General features: G+C 41.8%; 1 protein-coding gene across 5 annotated transcripts in view; it reads right to left on the minus strand.

Annotated features, from left to right (window-relative positions):
- LOC121585925 (receptor-type tyrosine-protein phosphatase U) overlaps positions 1-17152 on the minus strand; it is a 362429-nt gene that overhangs the window by 162818 nt on the left and 182459 nt on the right. For all 5 annotated transcript variants that reach the window (XM_041902265.2, XM_041902267.2, XM_041902266.2 and 2 more), the window contains exon 3: positions 9751-10022. In XM_041902265.2, the coding sequence (XP_041758199.2) occupies positions 9751-10022 (272 nt within the window). The remainder of the gene's footprint in view (positions 1-9750; positions 10023-17152) is intronic.

Here is a 17152-nt window from a genome sequence, read left to right on the forward strand (position 1 = left end):
CCTCAGCTACTCGCTTAAGTTCAGTGGCCATTCGCACCATGGTTGCTAAGCGACCAAGCGTTAGTCCTTCCTCCTCATCTCTCGTGTCCTCTTCTCCCTCTTCTCTTTCATCGTCGCCCATCCGCAGGTGCTTTTGTCGGTCCAGGCCGTTTCGTCGACATTATGGGTTTAGGAGATGTTCGAAATTACAAGATAATTTGGCCAACTTAATGTAAATTTGCCAAGCTGTTTTATGTACGTACACATAACTGCACGAGACGACAAAATGATAGCACAATTCGTAGCATGTTTTGATACAAGAAGCGGGAGTGAGTTTTTAGCGAATCAGAATGCAGAGCACAATGCACCAAAAAAAAAAAATGCATTATGAAAATCCGCGAAATAGCGAATCCGCGATAAGTGAACCGCGAAGTGGCGAGGGATCACTGTACTGCAAAAAAAATGTGGCTAAGCAATTCACTTTTTGTCCTGACTACGAAGTGTTATGTTTGGGGCAAATCAAATACAACACATTACTGAGTACCACTCTCCATAGTTTCAAGCATAGTGGTGGCAGTATCATGTTATAGGTATGCTTGTAATCGTTAAGGACTGGGTAGAAGAAGTGGAATTATGTTTTTAGAAATGTGTACAAATTAACTAAAAATTAAAAGCTAAAATGTCTTGAGTCAATAAGTATTCAACCCCTTTGTTATGGCAAGCCTAAATACGTTTAGGAGTAAACATTTGCTTAACAAGTCACATTATACAGTGCATTCGGAAAGTATTCAGACCCCTTCACTTTTACATTAAAGCCTTATTCTAAAATTGATTAAATTATTTTTTCCCGCTCATCAATCTACACATAATACCCCATAATGACAAAGCAAAAACAGTTTTTTAGACATTTTTTGAGAAAAAAAAAACAGAAAAAAAAAAAAACGGAAATATTACATTTATGTAAGTATTCAGACCCTTTACTCAGTACTTTGTTGAAGCACCTTGGCAGCGATTACAGCCTTGAGTCTTCTTGGGTATGACGCTACCAGCCTGGCACACCTGCATTTGAGTAGTTTCTCCCATTCTTCTCTGCAGATCCTCTCAAGCTCTGTCAGGTTGGATGGGGAGCGTCACTGCACAGCTATTTTCAGGTCTCTCCAGAGATGTTCGATAGGGTTCAAGTCTGGGCTCTGGCTGGGCCACTCAAGGACATTCACAGACTTGTCCCGAAGCCACTCCTGTGTTGTCTTGGCTGTGTGCTTAGGGGTCGTTGAGGTCCTGAGCACTTTGGAGCAGGTTTTCATCAAATATCTCTCTGTACTTTGCTCCGCTCATCTTTCCCTCGATACTGACTAGACTCCCAGTCCCTGCCGCTGAAAAACATCCCCACAGCATGATGCTGCCACCACCATGCTTCACCGTAGGGATGGTGCCAGGTTTCCTCCAGACGTGACGCTTGGCATGCAGGCCAAAGAGTTCAATCTTGGTTTCATCAGACCAGAGCATCTTGTTTCTCATGGTCTGAGAGTCCTTTAGGTGCCTATTGGCAAACTCCAAGCGGAATGGCTTGTGCCTTTTACTGAATAGTGACTTCTATCTGGCCACTCTACCGTAAAGGCCTGATTGGTGGAGTGCTGCAGAGATGGTTGTCCTTCTGGAAGGTTCTCCCATCTCCACAGAGGAACTCTGGAACTCTGTCAGAGTGACCATTGGCTTCTTGGTCACCTCCCTGACCAAGGCCCTTCTCCCCCGATTTCTCAGTTTGGCCAGGTGGCCAGCTCTAGGAAGTCTTGGTGGTTGAAAACTTCTTCCATTTAAGAGTGATGGAGGCCACCGTGTTCTTGGGGACCTTCAATGCTGCAGAAATTGTTTGGTACCCTTCCCCAGATCTTTGCCTCGACACAATCCTGTCTCAGAACCCTACGGACAATTCCTTTGACCTCATGGCTTGGTTTTTGCTCTGAAATGCACTGTCAACTGTGGGACCTTATATAGACAGGTATGTGCCTTTCCAAATTATGTCCAATCAATTGAATTTACCAGAGGTGGACTCCAATCAAGTTGTAGAAACATCTCAAGGATGACCAATGGAAACAGGATGCACCTGAGCTAAATGTTGAGTCTCAAAGCAAAGGGTCTGAATGCTTATGTAAATAAGGTATTTCTGTTTTTATTTTTAATACATTTGCAGAAATTTCTAAAAACCTGTTTTCACTTTGTCATTATGTGGTATTGTGTGCAGATTGATGAGGACATTTTTTATTTAATCAATTTTAGAATAAGGCTGTAACGTAACAAAATGTGGAAAAATTCAAGGGGTCTGAATACTTTCTGAATGCACTGTACATTGCATGGACTCACTCTGTGTGCAATTATAGTGTTTAACATGATTTCTGAATGACTACCTCATCTCTGTACCCCCACACAGAAAATTACTGTATCTGTAATGTTCCTCAGTTGAGCAGTGAATTTCAAACACAGATTCAACCACAAAGACCAGTGAGGCTTTGCAATGCCTCGCAAAGAAGGGCACCTATGTGTAGATGGGTAAAACAAATAGCAGACATTCAACATCCCTTTGAGCATTGTGAAGTTATTAATTACAACTACAAAGATACAGGAGTCCTTCCTAACTTAGTTGCCGGAGAGGAAGGAAACCGCTCAGGGATTTCATCATGAGGCCAATGGTGACTTTAAAACAGTTACAGAGTTTAATGGCTGTGATAGAAGAAAACTGAGGATGGATCAACAACATTATAGTTACTCCACAATACTAACCTAATTGATAGAGTGAAAAGAAGGAAGCCTGTACAGAATACAAATATTCCAAAAAAGGAATCCTGTCTGCAACAAGGCACTAAAGTAATACAGTAATCCCTCGTTTATCGCGGGAGTTACGTTCGAAAATGACCCGCGATAAGTGAAATCCGCGAAATAGAAAACTTTTTTTTTTTACAATTAGCAACTATTACATGTATACAAATACAGTGACTCACGTGTAGGCCGTTTCACTGCTCTTCAGACTGGGCCGCTGCATCCTGACTGCGCTCTGCAGTGTTCTCTTCTTCTGAAGCCCGCGGTGCAGGTGTGTTTGTTCGGGAGAAGAACATAGTGATAGGCAGCTGTTGTCGCTCTTTTTTCTTCTTTGCAAAAAGATCCTTGTACACCGACATGCCACCATCGATTACGTTGGAGAACTGTAACGAACGGCTCATCAAAGGGTCCCATTCCTCAGCTACTCGCTTAAGTTCAGTGGCCATTCGCACCATGGTTGCTAAGCGACCAAGCGTTAGTCCTTCCTCCTCATCTCTCGTGTCCTCTTCTCCCTCTTCTCTTTCATCGTCGCCCATCCGCAGGTGCTTTTTGTCGGTCCAGGCCGTTTCGGTCGACATTATGGGTTTAGGAGATGTTCGAAATTACAAGATAATTTGGCCAACTTAATGTAAATTTGCCAAGCTGTTTTATGTACGTACACATAACTGCACGAGACGACAAAATGATAGCACAATTCGTAGCATGTTTTGATACAAGAAGCGGGAGTGAGTTTTTAGCGAATCAGAATGCAGAGCACAATGCACCAAAAAAAAAAAAATGCATTATGAAAATCCGCGAAATAGCGAATCCGCGATAAGTGAACCGCGAAGTGGCGAGGGATCACTGTACTGCAAAAAAAATGTGGCTAAGCAATTCACTTTTTGTCCTGACTACGAAGTGTTATGTTTGGGGCAAATCAAATACAACACATTACTGAGTACCACTCTCCATAGTTTCAAGCATAGTGGTGGCAGTATCATGTTATAGGTATGCTTGTAATCGTTAAGGACTGGGTAGTTTTTCAGGATAAAAAAGACACAGAGGATTCCTAGAGGATTCACCTTTCAGCAGGACAATAACCTAAAACACAAGGCCAAATCTACACTGTGTAAGGGATCGGGGGTTGGCTGGGTCTAGACAGAGTCTGACACTTCCCTGATCTACAGAGAGGGGGAGTCATCAGACTCGATCTGGTTCACCTGAGTTCTGAGCACACCTGTCAGTAATTAGTGTAGGATATAAGGTGTGCTCAGAAGTTCAGTCGGTGCGAGGTATTGTTCCATTGTGACTTGCTAAGCGTTTTGTTCCGAGAGAGAGAGAGAGAGAGAGAGAGAGAGAGTTTGTTGTTTTTGATTACCCGTGTATCCGACCTGTGCCTTGTTGTTTGACTCCCCGAATTGCTTAATCCTCTGCTTGTCTACCCCAGTGATTATCGTCCTCTGATCCTGTGTCTGTGACCTCGACTACGACTAAGCCCGCTCCCTTGGTACCTCTGCCTGTCTCTGCCTGGCCCAGTTTTGACCACAGCCCGCCCGACCACGATTAAGCTATTCCTTTGTCTGTACTCTAATAAAGCATCGCTATTCTGCGATTGGATCTTACCACTCTGTCCGAGTATTCATTACACACTGGAGTTACCTGCCAAGAAGACATTGAGTTGGCTGACTTACAGTTTTGACTTAAATCGACTTGAAAATCTAAAAATGGTTGTGAAGCAATGATCAACAACCAATTTGACAGAGCTTAAGAATTTTGAAAAAAATTATGGGCAAACGTTGCACAATCCAGGTGTGGAAAGCTCTTAGAGACGTACCCAGAAATACTCACAGCTTTAATTGTTCTTATTATATTTGTATTTATTATTTTACATTTAATGTAATATCTTATGTTGTTCTTGTCTATTACTGTTCTGTACTTTGTCATGTATTTGTATGTTTTATGTGGACCCCAGGAAGAGTAGCTGCTGCATGTGCAGTAGCTAATGGGGATCCTAATAAACTAAACCCAGTTTTTTCCTTAAATAACTTTGTCTTATGTAACCATACCAAACGTAACATATGTGACCGACCGGCTCGATTCAGACTTATGTTTTTTCACATTGGATAAAAGTAGAGACTCAGAGCTAGAAAATTGTATATCATACACTACAGTTGAGGAACAATGGGTAAGTAATTCTGCTTTGAAAGTTGATCAACTTGTAACCTCACATTTGAGGAAATGGTCTTTGAATGTTTTGGTAAACCTACTGGAGAGCTCTTCTTTGTCTACACCCATTCTGCATTGTTTACACCCTCTTAAGCCTTAGCCTCGCCCATCTCTTTAAGGATTCACATGTGAGGCCATGTACTAAACAACCAAAGATTTCAAGACTAAAGGCTGGTTTATACTACGGGTGTATTCGTAAATGCAATCTGGAGTGCCAGAGTGCGCCCTGGGTGTTCGTAAACTCGTAAATTCAGAGCGCTTCGTTCTCGGAGCGTTCAGAGCGCACACTGGACGTTCTGGCCGAGGAGTAGGGTTGATCCGAGCATTCTGACCTAACAACAGCAGTCAAGCTCCCAAGCTAACTGGCTAACGTTGGCTAGCTTGCTAGCTACTTCCAGACACATGAGAGAACAGCTCACTCTGACCATTTTACTCACCCTAGCAGAGCTGGTTAGGCTGTTTTTATGTTATCCAGAGCGTTGGTGACTGTGCTGCTGGCAGCAATTTAATTACGTTTTTTTGACAACGTTTCCTGACACCGGCCATATTCAACGGGTGTTGAGCGTTCATCAATATGTCAGTTATTCTGCGCTCTGGCACACTCAGACGAGAGTGCTTTGAAATCGGAGTAGATAGCCAGAGCGAATTTACCAGCTACGTCTATTGACAGTTGTCGCAGTGACATCATGAACATTCTATTGAAATGGTTACTTAGTGGAGTCTTTTGTTCAGACATGTAGCTAGCTAGCTAAACAATTAACCATAATCCCAACTCATAACATTACTACCCTGCATGAATCTACAGGTAGCTAACCAACCAGGTTCAATGTTAGCTAGCTAACATTAGGCTATAACTAGCAATGCAAATGGCTCTGAGATACGAATAATATTACTACACAGATCATACACCTAACGTTAGCTAGCTACCTAACATTACGCTTTAACTTGAAATGAAAACGACTTTCTGACAAAATATGAAATGTGTAATATCTGAAAATGTAGCTAGCTAGACTATCTTACCCGTATATATGGATGGACATTTCTCCCTCTCTGTCATGGATGCCGTGGTTGCCCTTAGTTTGAAGATTGTAATCCGGAGACAGGTATTTTATACAACAACAGTCTTCTGTGTGTTCTCTTTTGACTCCCTCTGCATATTTGCAATCAAGGCCAGAATTTTCTCCATCTCCTTAGCTATCATACTCTAATTCCACCAGGCCTTCCACTGATTTCAAAACTCAGTCCTCCAGAAAGTGGAGACCAACACTCGGCATGTTCAGCCCATCCATTATCTCAGCCAATCATGGCTAGCGGGAAGGTTCCTGTCTTTTTCCATGGCTAAACCAACTAGGCTCGTAATTTAACAATTGTATTTGTACTTACAGATGGCATACACGTTCGTTATTAAGGCACATTAAAGTTCACATGTTCCAGAAGGCATTTCTGCCAAAAAAACGCATTTTGATTTTAAAACAAAGTTTACATTCAAATGGCTCTCCTGTGAAGTAGTGACACGCGACATACACCTAGTTTCCTGAAACGAGTCACATATCATATTAATTTGATATGTTTGTTACGTCTAGTCTATGAGACCAGGCTGTCAGAAAAGGTCTGCAACTTGAAACAGTAGACGAGGAGGAACACAGTGAGAGAAAACACACCAGGGGAGAGAAAGGGAAAATAGTGAAGAGAGAGAAGGAGATGGGGGAGAGCACAGCTCCAGATGTAGTTGGCATTCCTGGCGTGCCCGATAACATCTTTAATATTTGATAACAAGGTTCCAGCTATCGCAGACACCTCCACCAATAAGGGGGTGAAATATATGGCTGAGCACGGCAGACGGGAAATATCTCAAATCAAATATATTCCAAAGTGATCTCACTCTCTCGCTCTTCCATTTTCCACTTGTCCCACCCAACCCTCTCTTGATGTTAGGGGACACAACAGCAATGGGAGGAAGTGAAGTAGCATAGCACCTGTCACCAGAGTGATATGAATATCGAAGCTTAATCTTATCAAAACCAACACTGTGTTGTTGTCTCAGGTTAGGCAACAATAAAAATGGCGAGATGTACACTAGATAGAAACATGAAGACTTCAAAGTTGTGAACAAGGAAGAGGAAAGCGTGGAGGGAATCGTATTGCAGATAGATCACTAGGCTGACTAATGATACAAGATCATTTATGTGGCTTTTGAGTATGTTAATCTACTATAGTTGGCTCTGTTGATTTACAGAGAATGAAGCAGAATTTTTAATTTGTCATTCCACACTTTAGACAATGTTTTATGTTACAGACATAAACATTGAGAATGTGTGCTATAAAACAGCTCTATCCTCCTCCGTTCAAGGATCATGATTAAATCAACAGCCCCTGAGAATATGTAATTGTAATAAAGTTACTGGGAAGATTTTTTTATGACTTTAATCCATTCATTACTGAGATTATTTTTTAGCAACTACAGTGTTGTGATAGCAGCATCGAAGGGAAAGTAAATCTAGGAATGCCTTGAAATATTTAAGGCAGTGATATTTTAAGACTTCATAGGTTTATAATATGGTCAATTTACTGTGCATTGGGTTTACTGGCATGATAGGCATGACACAGGAACATTATTCTTTCCATCTGTTCTTCAAGAGTAGCCCCTGACTATCTGGTGACAGAGCAAATCTGATGACCTATCACTTCAAATCCAAAGAGATTCCATTAAGCTTGCTGCAGGGCTCTTCTAACCAAAGTCCTTTCATATTTAAAGTCACACGGGTTGCAGCTAACATGCTTTAAAGCTAAGAGCTCCTGTGGTGGGGGGGGAGAGAGAGAGAGAGAGAGAGAGAGAGAGGGAGAGAGAGAGAGAGAGAGAGAGAGAAGAGAGAGAGAGAGAGAGAGAGAGAGAGAGAGAGACGTGCCGGGTCAGATCGAGTCATGTTCAACTCCACTCCGCTTGACTCTCTCCAGCATTGTTTGTTTATCCGTTTTCATCGGCATGACTGCTGATGTAACCACAGAAAGGGGCCATCGTTATTTTTTGCAGAGAAGGGACTCAAAAGCGGAAACACCATATTAGACAGATAATATGTATTTTCTTCACTGCTGCTACACTATACTTGCCATGGTCAGTTCATTAATTTCTCTATAGGCCAAAAGGTTTCAAACATTTGCCAGAAACTAGAAGATTGATTATTCTGGATACATAACATCACAGTATCTTCATTTTGAGATGGATGATCGCAGCCTACAGTTCAAACAGGTTCTTAACAGGCTGTATTTTCCAAGAATGGTCAAGTGTGTTGCTGCAACCATTGGCCTGTCTTCAGACTCATCTACTCCTCCTCATCTGCCCATTATTCCCTCCTTCTCCTAAGTGATGCCTCTCCTTGGTAGCCCTGGTGTAATGCTGACTCACACATGAGCCATCACTGGGCTGCATAAGAAGCTGTGAAGCAGCATGTACCAAGACAGAGGGTAGAGAGAAGGAGGACACATAGTTAGAATTAGAAGGAAGAGGAGTGATGGAAAGCAAGCCAAAGGAAGACACATAAAAAATAAGCCAGAGGAATGCTGTTTATCCCTAGTTTTTCTGCTATAGGAAACTGCCCATGGCCACAGTATTGGTCGTTAAACTGAGTTGATGAATTGTTCTGCTAAAGAGAACATTGATGTGAAAGCTGGTCTGAGGGTGGTGTGATTGGCAATGCCATTGATTGGGCAGAGCTTGTAATCCTCTCATGTAGTGATATATTTACTGCGATGACTCCCAAGCAAATATAAAGTTGAGAGAAAGAGCGAGCTCGTCAGCGCTTTGCACACGTCAGGCATTATCGAGGTCATTTTCCCCCTGGCCCCCTGCCCACCCACACGCATTGACAACTTTGTGTGTTGTGTGTGTGTTGTGTTGTGTTGTGTTGTGTGTGTGTGTTAATCTTAAATACCCCTCATTGTCAGGCCGTGTAGTGATAGTTCCACAGTGTCATCCTACCTTTGGCTCCTGTTTGTACAAAGCTGGACTATTATTTACACTTGAAGGTCAGATCCTGCAGAACCGCTTGGAAGTGAATTAAGTCGAAGGGATTGACAGTTCTCAAAAAAACGCACATTACTCAACTTAATTGCTTTTTGACAGCTCCGCAGAGTTTGCAGAAAATATACATTTAATTTATGGCCCGGTCGCGCCATTGGAAGGCCAATAGAAATCGCCCAGGTACCCACAGTGGCTGCCAATCAATTTGGGTCGGAGTGGGTAGTGACCTGCCACTGAGGGAGTGAAGTTGTGTTGTGTAGTCCAATGGATGATGTACAGTTAGCAGAGACAGTCTCAGTAGGTTAAACTGTAACAAGCCTGGCCACATAGAAACCAGTTTTGCCCTTTTAGTGCTAACCTAGAATTACCAAGGGAGCAATGATAATTAAACTGAGCTAGCTTTGCATGTGATTAACAACAAGGTCTCCCCGTGGCGTACAGTATCTCACTGTTGGAGAACAGTATAGTTAACACACACAGTCCTGGATGATCAGGCTCAGCTATTGGCTGGTTACCCTTATGCTATATATTTGTCTTAATACCTAACACCTTCACTGGGCCTTAAATAAAACCTTATACGGACTGCATTAACATCCTACATTAAATCAATGGGATCAGTATGAGCCTGTTAGATTTTAGCCACTATTATGTATAGCTGAAGCGGTGGGAAAAGTGAGGCATGCTGTGTAGCGACTTAAAGTAGCAGTGAAGTGATACCACTGGAAGGGATTTACCTGGTACTCATTGGGCCAGAAGGTGCTGATAGCCAGCTCCACTTGGTGCCACTGTCGTCCGTGGGACCCCGACATGTTCCATACTGGGCTACCCAGCGGCCCGCCGTTGACCCGAACATACGCCCGCAGTGCCCCTGGACTGTGGCCATCGCGGCTGTACAGGAAGTAGCTGAACTGGACGCAGTGTGTGTCGTTTTCACTCAGCGTCTGCAGCAGGAGCTGGGCGCGATGCCCTGCAGCATGCTGGGAAGAGTTCACCAGCATATAGGAACCTGGAGAGATGAGAGAGAAACAAGGGTAATGTCACACGAGGGTCAGAGATAATGCATGATGTAATGCCATGACCCCAATGTGAGCGATGAAAAAATGTCTGTTTTTGCATCTGTGATTCGCCATTGGTGGGTACATCAATTGATGAACCTGACTCATGCTTCAAGTTCCCTTTGGGTTATGTTACAGTGGTCTGAAGTGTAATTGTAAGCCATGTAAGTTATCCTGAATGTGTTTACAAGTCCTGTATAATTCACTTAGGCCAAAGAATGTACAGTGCCTTGCAAAAGTATTCATCCCCCTTGGCGTTTTTCCTATTTTGTTGCATTACAACCTGTAATTTAAATTGATTTTTATTTGGATTTCATGTAATGGACATACACAAAATAGTCCAAATTGGTGAAGTGAAATGAAAAAAATAAATAACGAAAAAGTGGTGCGTGCATATGTATTCACCCCATTTGCTATGAAGCCCCTAAATAAGATCTGGTGCAAACAATTACCTTCAGAAGTCACATAATTAGTTAAATAAAGTCCACTTGTGTGCAATCTAAGTGTCACATGATCTGTCACATGATCTCAGTATATATACACCTGTTCTGAAAGGCCCCAGAGTCTGCAACACCACTAAGCAAGGGGCACCACCAAGCAAGTGGCACCATGAAGACCAAAGAGCTCTCCAAACAGGTCTGGGACAAAGTTGTGGAGAAGTACAGATCAGGGTTGGGTTATAAAAATAAAAAAAATAAACTTTGAACATCCCACGGAGCACCATTAAATACATGATTTTAAAAAATTGAAACAATATGGCACAACAACAAACCTGCCAAGAGAGGGCTGCCAACCAAAACTCACGGACCAGGCAAGGAGGGCATTAAGCAGAGAGGCAACAAAGAGACCAAAGATAACCCTGAAGGAGCTGCAAAGCTCCACAGCGGAGATTGGAGTATCTGTCCATAGGACCACTTTAAGCCGTACACTCCACAGAGCTGGGCTTTACGGAAGAGTGGCCAGAAAAAAGTAATTGCTTAAAGAAAAAAATAAGCAAACATGTTTGGTGTTCGCCAAAAGGTATGTAGGAGACTCCCAAAACATATGGAAAAAGGTACTCTGGTCAGATGAGACTAAAATTGAGCTTTTTGGCCATCAAGGAAAACGCTATGTCTGGCGCAAACACAACACCTCTCATCACCCCGAGAACACCATCCCCACAGTGAAGCATGGTGGTGGCAGCATCATGCTGTGGGGATGTTTTTCATCGGCAGGAACTGGGAAACTGGTCAGAATTGAAGGAATGATGGATGGCGCTAAATACAGGGAAATTCTTGAGGGAAACCTGTTTCAGTCTTCCAGAGATTTTGAGACTGGGACGGAAGTTCACCTTCCAGCAGGACAATGACCCTAAGCATACTGCTAAAGAAACACTTGAGTGGTTTAAGGGGAAACATTTAAATGTCTTGGAATGGCCTAGTCAAAGCCCATACCTCAATCCAATTGAGAATCTGTGGTATGACTTAAAGATTGCTGTACACCAGCGGAACCCATCCAATTTGAAGGAGCTGGAGCAGTTTTGCCTTGAAGAATGGGCAAAAATCCCAGTGGCTAGATGTGCCAAGCTTATAGAGACATACCCCAAGAGACTTGCAGCTGTAATTGCTGCAAAAGGTGGCTCTACAAAGTATTGACTTTGGGCAGGTGAATAGTTATGCACGTTTCACAATAAAAAATATGTTGCATCTTCAAAGTGGTGGGCATGTTGTGTAAATCAAATGATACAAACCAACCAAAAATCCATTTTAATTCCAGGTTGTAAGGCAACAAAATAGGAAAAATGCCAAGGGGGGTGAATACTTTCGCAAGCCACTGTAACTGGAGTAGAAGTGCATTTTTCAACCTATTTTAAAAAGGAATAATTCACATTTCTGCTGAGGACCGAATAGAAGCACTAAAGATCTCAATGACACATCCCTCCTAATCTGAGTAACCTCTCTTCAGATGCTAGCCTCATTGAGAACGTTTACATGCCCACCAAAATCCCATTATTATTCGGGATACTCAAGTAGCGCAGGCTAAGTTTTGCATATCATGGGTGTTGTGTCAACTGATTGTCAAACAAATCACTTAAAAAAGTAGGCTTCCTGCGCAGTTCGATCCACCATAATTACATAATAATTTATTTTGCTGATACTCCGTACTGGACCGTATAGCCTACTGGCTACTTTCACCCTTAATTTAGACAACTTTCTGCTTATAATTTCTGACATTTGGACATGTGGTCCTCTGTAGCTCAATTGGTAGAGCATGGCGCTTGTAACGCCAGGGTAGTGGGTTTGATCCCCGGGACCACCCATACGTAAAAATTTATGCACACATGACTGTAAGTCGCTTTGGATAAAAGCATCTGCTAAATGGCATATTATTATTATTATTATTATTATTATTATTATTATTATTATTATTTGGTAAGCCATATTATAATTGACGACATTTGGTAGACCATATGATAATTTCCGACATTTGGTAGGCCATTTGTTTGTCAACTATAGTTAGATACATGCAGCTTCTCTTCTGTCATAACTTGTTGCCCCAGAAATCTAAATGAAGTACAGCTCACCAGAATAATGTCTTACATTGATAGAATGAATGCATTAGTAATCTATTTAACACCTCTAAATTATTATTTTTCTATTAGGGTCCTTGGAGAAAACGCAATTACTCCAAAACAGTGGAAAGTGGTCCTGTGCAAATTGTCCAAATATCATCAGTTTGACCGATTTTAAGGAAATGAAAAGCTGAGAAAACAATGAAACACAAGTATGATCTGAATTTAGTTCATTTTGGGTGCATATTTTATGTGGTTGAAATACTGTCTGCTTGCATAACAGTGTCACAGATAAGACATTACACATTTTCTCAAAAGATGCTGAAAGAAATAAATCATATTTCTCCACTCCTGTTCCTGAGACAAATTAACATTTGTTGTATCATGTTACTGCAATAATGCATAATCCTGCAGGAGTTAATATTATATAATGCTACATGTGAGAGGTTATAGGCCTACAGTCAGTGTCCATATTTCAGTTACTATTACATTTAACCCATATGAACTTAAATTAGGAATTGTCTGTTTATTCATGGCTACAGGGATACTCGTGAGCGGGATATGAAAGGTGTGTGTAAACAGCTTATCCCGAATAAGACCTTAAGTGGGATATGAGCTACTATCCGGAATACTGTGGGCATGTAAACATAGTCATTGTTGGCTTGAGTAAACAGTTTGAGGGGGCCTCTAGAGTTCTGGACAAATCTGCCTTTAAAGCCAGTGTTTTCACTGGAGCGTAAATATACAGTACCAGTCAAAAGTTTGGACTCACCTACTCATGCAAGGGTTTTTCTTTATTTTTACTATTTTCTACATTGTAGAATAATAGCGAAGACATCAAAACTATGAAATAACACATATGGAATCATGTAGTAACCAAAAAAGTGTTAAACAAATCAAAATATATTTTATATTTGAGATTCTTCAAAGTAGCCACCCTTTGCCTTGATGACAGATTTGCACACTCTTGTCATTCTCTCAACCAGCTTCACCTGGAATGCTTTTCCAACAGTCTTGAAGGAGTTCCCACATATGCTGAGCACTTGTTGGCTGCTTTTCCTTCACTCTGCGGTCCAACTCATCCCAAACCATCTCAATTGGGTTGAGGTCGGGGGATTGTGGAGGCCAGGTCATCTGATGCAGCACTCCATCACTCTCCTGGAGGTGTGTTTTGGGTCATTGTCCTGTTGAAAAACAAATGATAGTCCCATTAAGCGCAAACCAGATGGGATGGTGTATCGCTGCAGAATGCAGTGGTAGCCATGCTGGTTAAGTGTGCCTTGGATTCTAAATAAATCACAGACAGTATGACCAGCAAAGCAACCCCACACCATCACACCTCCTCCTCCATGCTTCACAGTGGGAACCACCCATGTGGAGATCATCCGTTCACCTACTCTGCGTCTCACAAAGACACGGCGGTTGGAACCAAAAATCTCACATTTGGACTCATCAGACCAAAGGACAGATTTCCACCGGTCTAATGTCCATTGCTCGTGTTTATTGGCCAAGCAAGTCTCTTCTTCTTATTGGTGTCCTTTAGTAGTGGTTTCTTTGCAGCAATTCGACCATGAAGGCCTGATTCACGCAGTCTCCTCTGAACAGTTGATGTTGAGATGTGTCTGGTACTTGAACTCTGTGAAGCATTTATTTGGGCTGCAATCTGAGGTGCAGTTAACTCTAATGAACTTATCCTCTGCAGCAGAGGTAACTCTGGGTCTTCCTTTTCTGTAGTGGTCCTCATGAGAGCCAGTTTCATCATAGCGCTTGATGGTTTTTGCGACTGCACTTGAAGAAACGTTCAAAGTTCTTGTAATGTTCCGTATTGACTGACCTTCATGTCTTAAAGTAATGATGGACTGTCATTTCTCTTTGCTTATTTGAGCTGTTCTTGCCATAATATGGACTTGGTCTTTTACCAAATAGGGCTATCTTCTGTATACCACCCCTACCTTGTCACAACACAACTGATTGGCTGAAATGCATTAAGAAGGAAAGAAAACTTAACTTTTAACAAGGCACACCTGTTAATTGAAATGCATTCCAGGTGACTACCTCATGAAGCTGGTTGAGAGAATGCCAAGAGTGTGCAAAGTGGTCATCAAGGCGAAGAGTGGCTACTTTGAAGAATTTCAAATATAAAATATATTTAGATTTGTTTAACACTTATGTGGTTACTACATGATTCCATGTGTTATTTCATAGTTTTGATGTCTTCACAATTATTCTACAATGTAGAAAATCGTAAAAAATTAAGAAAAACCCTTGAATGAGTAGGTGTGTCCAAACTTTTGACTGGTACTGTATGAACTGAGATACAAGTTTACAGGGGGAGCTGCCTCTGGCAAGCCTTTTCAATGGGGAAGAGAAAGAGAGAGAGAAAAAAATTACAACTCTGTAGCAAATTGCTGAGGAGACAATTTTACATTTCTTGACTTTTTAAATACAGTAGTATATCTCACAAGGTTGAAAAGTAATATAAAGTAATGTTCACCAAGAGACATTGAAGAGAAAGTTAGGAGTTTTTAAAGAATGTGGATGAATGTGCAAACACTGACACACGCACGCACACACAGACAGCCATTTAATCAGCCTGCTATGACTATTTGAAACAAATGGACGAGTAGTCTAGTAGTCTAGATATTTACAGTAGCAAGGTGAGACTGAGGTTAGTGAGGGTAATTACTGATGAAACATGAGTCCACTAAGACCCAGAACTCAAACCCCAAAGTCCCTTGTAATCAGGACAACACAACCTCCTCACCCCTCGCCTAGCATCTGTCCTCCGTCAAGTCTGTCCCCACCAAAGTGATTAAAACAACAATGCCAGGAGACCTTCCTGTGTACCAACATAATCAAGGTTGGTGTCTTTGTACTCCATTCAGAAATGTATTTGACTCTGCGAGCTACCAGACATAATTTGCAGCCTTGGCGGAGCTAGACCTTACAGAGAAGTCAAATATTTTCTAAAGGCATCGTCAGACAGACAGAGAGAGATAATTGTTTAACTACAGTGAGGGAAAAAAGTATTTGATCCCCTGCTGATTTTGTACGTTTGCTCACTGACAAAGAAATGATCAGTCTATAATTTTAATGGAGATCTTCCATTTCTTGGCAATTTCTCGCATGGAATAGCCTTCATTTCTCAGAACAAGAATAGACTGACGAGTTTCAGAAGAAAGTTATTTGTTTCTGGCCATTTTGAGCCTGTAATCGAACCCACAATTTCTGATGCTCCAGATACTCAACTAGTCTCAAGAAGGCCAGTTTTATTGCTTCTTTAATCAGCACAACAGTTTTCAGCTGTGCTAACATAATTGCAAAAGGGTTTTCTAATCATCAATTAGCCATTTAAAATGATAAACTTGGATTAGCAAACACAATGTGGCATTGGAACAAATGACTGATGGTTGCTGATAATGGGCCTCTGTACGCCTATGTAGATATTCCATTTAAAATCAGCCGTTTCCAGCTACAATATCCATTTACAACATTAACAATGTCTACACTGTATTTCTGATCAATTTGATGTTATTTTAATGGACAAAAAAATTGCTTTCCTTTCGAAAACAAGGACATTTCTAAGTGACTCCAAACTTTTGAACGGTGGTGTATATACACTGTAAAATATTACATGACATTATATTTCATAACACTTTGCCCAGTACATTTAGTGTGTTCCCTCAGGCCACTACTCCACTATTACATATTTACAATACAACATCCATGTGTACGTGTGTGTAGAGTGAGTGTCTATATGTATGCGTGTATGTACCTGTGTGTGTGTCTCTTCACAGTCCCCGCTGTTCCACATGGTGTATTTTTACCTGTTTTTTCTAATCTGATTCTACTGCTTGCATCAGTTATGTGATGTGGAATAGAGTTCCATGTAGTCATGGCTCTATGTAGTACAGTGCGCCTCCCATAGTCCGTTCTGGACTTGGGGACTGTGAAGAGACCTCTGGTGGCATGTCTTGTGGAGTATGCATGGGTGTCCGAGCTGTGTGCCAGTATTCCAAACAGACAGCTCGGTACATTCAGCTCGTCGACACCTCTCACAAAAACAAGCAGTGATGAAGTCAATCTCTCTTCCACTCTGAGCCAGGAGAGACTGACATGCATGTCATCAATGTTAGCTCTCCGTGTACTTTCAAGGGCCAGCCGTGCTGCCCTGTTCTGAGCCAACTGCAATTTTCCCAAGTCCCTCTTTCTGGCACCTGACCACACTACTGAACAGTAGTCTAGGTGCGACAAAACTAGGGCCTGTAGGACCTGCCTTGTTGATAGTGTTGTTAAGAAGCCAGAGCAGCGCTTAATTATGGACATACTTCTCCCCATCTTTAGCTACTGTTGTATCAATATGCTCTGACCTTGACAGTCTACAATACGGGGTTACTCCAAGCAGTTTAGTCACCTCAACTTGCTCAATTTCCACATTATTCATTACGAGATGTAGTTGAGGTTAAGGGTTTAGTGAATGATTTGACCCAAATACAATGGGGTCCAGCAACATTAAGGCATTTATATACA

This window comes from Coregonus clupeaformis, chromosome 17 (assembly GCF_020615455.1).
Source record: "Coregonus clupeaformis isolate EN_2021a chromosome 17, ASM2061545v1, whole genome shotgun sequence".
NCBI lineage: Eukaryota > Metazoa > Chordata > Actinopteri > Salmoniformes > Salmonidae > Coregonus > Coregonus clupeaformis.